The sequence below is a fragment of the Mustelus asterias genome, unplaced genomic scaffold (genome assembly GCF_964213995.1).
Source record: "Mustelus asterias unplaced genomic scaffold, sMusAst1.hap1.1 HAP1_SCAFFOLD_199, whole genome shotgun sequence".
In the NCBI taxonomy this organism is placed as follows: domain Eukaryota; kingdom Metazoa; phylum Chordata; class Chondrichthyes; order Carcharhiniformes; family Triakidae; genus Mustelus; species Mustelus asterias.
In genome coordinates this window covers 798,275-803,225 of record NW_027590191.1, presented here as the reverse complement: position 1 = coordinate 803,225, position 4,951 = coordinate 798,275, and the positions used below count along the sequence as shown (strand labels likewise).

The 4,951-nt window shown below is 53.0% G+C and overlaps 1 protein-coding gene across 1 annotated transcript; it reads left to right on the top strand.

Annotated features, from left to right (window-relative positions):
* Window positions 1-1,882: 1,882 nt before the first annotated feature.
* On the top strand, window positions 1,883-4,529 carry LOC144485569 (uncharacterized). The gene is made up of 2 exons (XM_078203695.1): window positions 1,883-1,988; window positions 3,153-4,529. The coding sequence occupies exon 2, from the start codon at window positions 3,276-3,278 to the stop codon at window positions 3,807-3,809; it is 534 nt and encodes a 177-aa protein (XP_078059821.1). The 5' UTR covers window positions 1,883-1,988; window positions 3,153-3,275; the 3' UTR covers window positions 3,810-4,529.
* Window positions 4,530-4,951: the final 422 nt, after the last annotated feature.

Below are 4,951 nucleotides of genomic sequence, written 5' to 3'. Positions count from 1 at the left end.
GGTTGGGGAATTAGGAAAAGGCCTTCACCCCCCCCACTGCAGATGGAAAAGAGACAGTCCAAACGCCTTCGCCCCCCCCCCCTTCTCCTCCAGTCACTCCCTGTCCTCTCTTCCTCCCTCCCCCCGGGGAGAGCGCACCCTCCAGAGGCCGGATGGCAGGCAAGCAGGCAGTCAGGCAGTCCAGACGGCAGGTAGGCCAGACGGCAAGCAGGCCGGCAGGCAGGCCAGACGGCAGGCAGGCAGGCCAGACGGCAGGCAGGCAGGCCAGACGGCAGGCAGGCAGGCAAGCAGGCCAGACGGCAGGCAGGCAGGCAAGCAGGCCAGCGGCAGGCAGCAGGCCAGACGGCAGGCAGGCAGGCAAGCAGGCCAGACGGCAGGCAGGCAGGCAAGCAGGCCAGACGGCAGGCAGGCAGGCAAGCAGGCCAGACGGCAGGCAGGCAGGCAAGCAGGCCAGACGGCAGGCAGGCAGGCAAGCAGGCCAGACGGCAGGCAGGCAGGCAAGCAGGCCAGACGGCAGGCAGGCAGGCAAGCAGGCCAGACGGCAGGCAGGCAGGTAAGCAGGCCAGACGGCAGGCAGGCAGGTAAGCAGGCCAGACGGCAGGCAGGCAGGTAAGCAGGCCAGACGGCAGGCAGGCAGGTAAGCAGGCCAGACGGCAGGCAGGCAGGTAAGCAGGCCAGACGGCAGGCAGGCAGGTAAGCAGGCCAGACGGCAGGCAGGCAGGTAAGCAGGCCAGACGGCAGGCAGGCAGGTAAGCAGGCCAGACGGCAGGCAGGCAGGTAAGCAGGCCAGACGGCAGGCAGGCAGGTAAGCAGGCCAGACGGCAGGCAGGCAGGTAAGCAGGCCAGACGGCAGGCAGGCAGGTAAGCAGGCCAGACGGCAGGCAGGCAGGTAAGCAGGCCAGACGGCAGGCAGGCAGGTAAGCAGGCCAGACGGCAGGCAGGCAGGTAAGCAGGCCAGACGGCAGGCAGGCAGGTAAGCAGGCCAGACGGCAGGCAGGCAGGTAAGCAGGCCAGACGGCAGGCAGGCAGGTAAGCAGGCCAGACGGCAGGCAGGCAGGTAAGCAGGCCAGACGGCAGGCAGGCAGGTAAGCAGGCCAGACGGCAGGCAGGCAGGTAAGCAGGCCAGACGGCAGTCAGGCAGGTAAGCAGGCCAGACGGCAGGCAGGCAGGCAACAGGCAGGCCGGGCAAGGCAGGCAGCAGCTCACCTCCCTCCTTCCTCCCCGCAGGGAGCGAAAAACAAACAAACCCAACAAAACAAAAACAAAAACCGGGCGTCTCCGTGAGCAAAAACGAGAAAATAAATAAAGGTACTCACAAAAAAAGAAAAGAAAACAAACCCACAGTTTCCGCCCGGCTCCGACCCGGGGCCCCCCGCTACTCGGGCGAACGTGAACTCACCCCACCCCGGAAACAAAGTGCAGGCGCTGCCCCAGAGGAGGCACGTTTCAGGCCGTCTGAAGCTCAATCTTCATTCAGAGAGAAGCAGCAGCAGCTTGAGGAATGAACAGCTGAACAAGTTCATTGTGCAACTTCCGCATTCAGACAATGTGGGAGCTCTGATTGGCTGGAGGATCAGAGAACCTCCGGTCCTCCAGAGTTTCCATTGGTCAATCCCCCGCTGACAGACAATGAGGGGCGGAGCCCCACGTGGTGTCGGCGGGACTTTGTCCTCCAGCCACGCTGAGCTGTTGTCCAATGGGAAAGGCTGGAAGACCCGGACAGACAATGGTCAGTGCGCCGGCTTTGTCCCGGCCCCTCCCCCACACCCGCACATGCGCATTCCCCCCAAAATCTGCACATGCGCACCTTTGATTCACGGCCCCTTACTAGCTCTGGCCAATAGGAAGAGTTGGAGGACCGGAAGGACTCTGGTCCTCCAGCCATTGAGAGCGCGGGCCTTGTGTGAATGAAGATGGAGTTTCAGAGAGAGTCAAAGTTTCTCCTGTCGGCCACATCTGTGAGTTTGACCTAAAAGAGGCCAACATCTGTGAGTTTCTTTCTCATTCTGGGGGAAATTGGGGACTTGTAGCAACTGAAGGGAAAGGAAGTGAATCCAGGGAGGGTGCAGACTCAGGGAAGGTTGGCCCAGGTCTCTCTCTCTCTCTTAAAGACATTGATATAGAAACATAGAAGATAGGAGCAGGAGGAGGCCATTTGGCCCTTCGAGCCTCCTCCGCCATTCATTACGATCATGGCTGATCATCCAACTCAGTCGCCTAATCCTGCTTTTTCCCCATTACCTGTGATCCCATTTGCCCCAAGTGCTTTATCCAGCCGCCTCTTGAATACATTCAATGTTTTGGCATCGACTACTTCCTGTGGTAATAAATTCCACAGACTCACCACTCTTTGGGTGAAGAAATGTCTCCTCACCTCCGTCCTAAATGGTCTGCCCTGAATCCTCAGACTGTGACCCCCCCGGTTCTGGACTCCATCGGGAACATCCTCCCTGCATCTATCCTGTCTCGACCTGTTAGAATTTTATAAGTCTCTATGAGATTCCCCCCTCATTCATCTGAACTCCAACGAAAACAATCTTAACCTCGTCACTCTCTCCTCATACATCAGTCCCGCGATTCCCTGAATTACCCTGGTGAACATCCTTTGCTCCCTCAGCTTGACACATTTATTTGTCTGTCGAAAAGGATGGTCTTTTTCCTCATGTTCACATTAAAGGGCAGCTTTCCCCAGGAGATGGCTGACATTTAAGGAGACAGTAAAGTAATATAGGACAGAGATATGTCTAGTGTTATTATATGGTACCCAGATTAGATATATTATTTATGTTTCTGTAATAAAATACATTAATTATTATTTCTTGCATTGTAATATAATGCTGTAGCGATGTTATACACTTCCAGTCATAAAGTCATTACAGCACAGAAGGAATCCATTCGGTAACTCGAATCCAGGCTGACTCTCTGTATAAAATTCCAGTCCCATTCCCACTCGATATCCCCATTCTCCTGAAAGTTTATTTCCTTCAAGTGCCCAGCCACTTTCATTTGTAAATAGAATCCATAGATATGGATGGAGATTTACAACTTTTTGGGAATGAAATAGGAAAGAATGTTCCATAGAAACTAGAATTGTCTGCTCTGAATTTCTATCCTATACTGACTGTGATGACTTTTGCAAACTCATTTCACAGGATTTTGAACGAGGAATCACAGGCAAGAGTCATATTCCTTGGGATCTGAATATCTTGTAATATGGAGCTGTAGCTACGTTATATATTTCCAGACATCTCTTCCCTCAGAGGGACACCTGCACCATGGAGAAACCATGGAAATGTGGGGACTGTGGCAAGAGATACAGATACCCATCTCAGCTGGAAGCTCATCGGCGCAGCCACACTGGGCAGAGGCCGTTCATCTGCTCTCAGTGTGGGAAGGGATTCACTGAGTCATCCAGCCTGCAGAAACACCAGCGAGTTCACACTGGGGAGAGGCCATTCACGTGTTCTCAGTGTGGGGAGGGATTCACTCGATCTTCCGACCTGCCGGTCCATGAGCGCATTCACACTGGGGAGAGGCCGTTCACCTGCTCTCAGTGTGGGAAGAGATTCACTCAGTCTTCCAACCTGCGGAAACACCAACGAGTTCACACTGGGGAGAGGCCCTTTACCTGCTCTCAGTGTGGGAAGGGTTTCTGTGATTCATCCCACCTGCAGATACACCAGCGAGTTCACACTGGGGAGAGGCCATTCACCTGCTCTCAGTGTGGGAAGGGATTCTGTGATTCATCCAGCCTGCTGACACACCAGCGAATTCACATTGGGGAGAGACCGTTCACCTGCTCTCAGTGAGAAGAGATCCAGTCTTTCATCCCACCTGCTGAGACACCAACAAGTTCATGAGTGATTCCAGGGGTTGGATTCTGCTGTTATTGTTTCTGCTCTCAATTACATCCAGGACTGCATTTTGTTCATTCTCACAGTTGGTCAATGGGGAGGGTCGGAGGGTTTCTTTCTGCTGGACTGGCCGGTCTCATGACTTTGCCTCCAGTGGGCTGATGCTCTTTGAGTCTTGTTGCGAATACCTGGTTTCAAATTTCACACGGATCACAGAGTGACAGGGTGTGAGGAAATTCAGAGTCACTATTTCTGTTTGAAACCTCCCAATGCCCATCCAATTTCCTTTGTAATTGTTTATTGTCTCCACTTCCTCCACCCTCGTAGGCAGCGAGTTCCAGGTCATTACCATTCGCTGCATCAAAATATTCTTCCTCACGTCCCCCCTGCATCTCTGACCCAAAACCTTAAATCTGTGTCCCCCTCGTCCTTGTCCCATCAGCTAATGGGAACAGCTTTTCTTTGTCCACCTTATCTAAACCTGTCAGAATCTTGTCCACCTCTATCAAATCTCCCCTCAACCTCCTTTGCTCCAAGGAGAACAACCCCAGCCTGACATTGACAATAAAGAACAAACTAACAGAATATGTTAATATCTGAATTCAAATGGGAATGTCTAATTTCTGTTTTAAAGATATTGTAAATATATTGTCCTGGACAATAAAGGAATTGGAATAACTCACCTTGGGTGTGGTTGAATGGAATATATCAATCTGGTATCCACCTACAGTCTAGTGAAAGTCTGGAATGTGTAGCTGGAAATCCCTCCCTAACAGCACTGTGGGTGTACTTACACCTCAGGCATTGTAACAGTTCAAGGAGGCAGTGTTGGGGTTGACCACGGCCGAGGCAGCTACACACAGCCACATATTGTGTTATAATTGAAGGACAGCAGATTGAATGTGAGGCATTGTGGGACTGGACTATCTTGACCACATTCCTGTGACTGCTCAGTTTCTGCAATCACGGACCATTAAAGCTGCTTAGCAGGGCCCCAACAGAGGACCTGGTGAGAATATTTACTCAGAGTGAGTTAGAATTAAACTGGGGCAGCACGGTGGTACAGTGGTTAGCACTGCTGCCTCACAGCGCCAGGG

Bases quoted from the DNA above. Each gene is read 5' to 3' on its own strand.
- LOC144485569 (XM_078203695.1), top strand. From the start codon at position 3,276: ATGGAGAAACCATGGAAATGTGGGGACTGTGGCAAGAGATACAGATAC.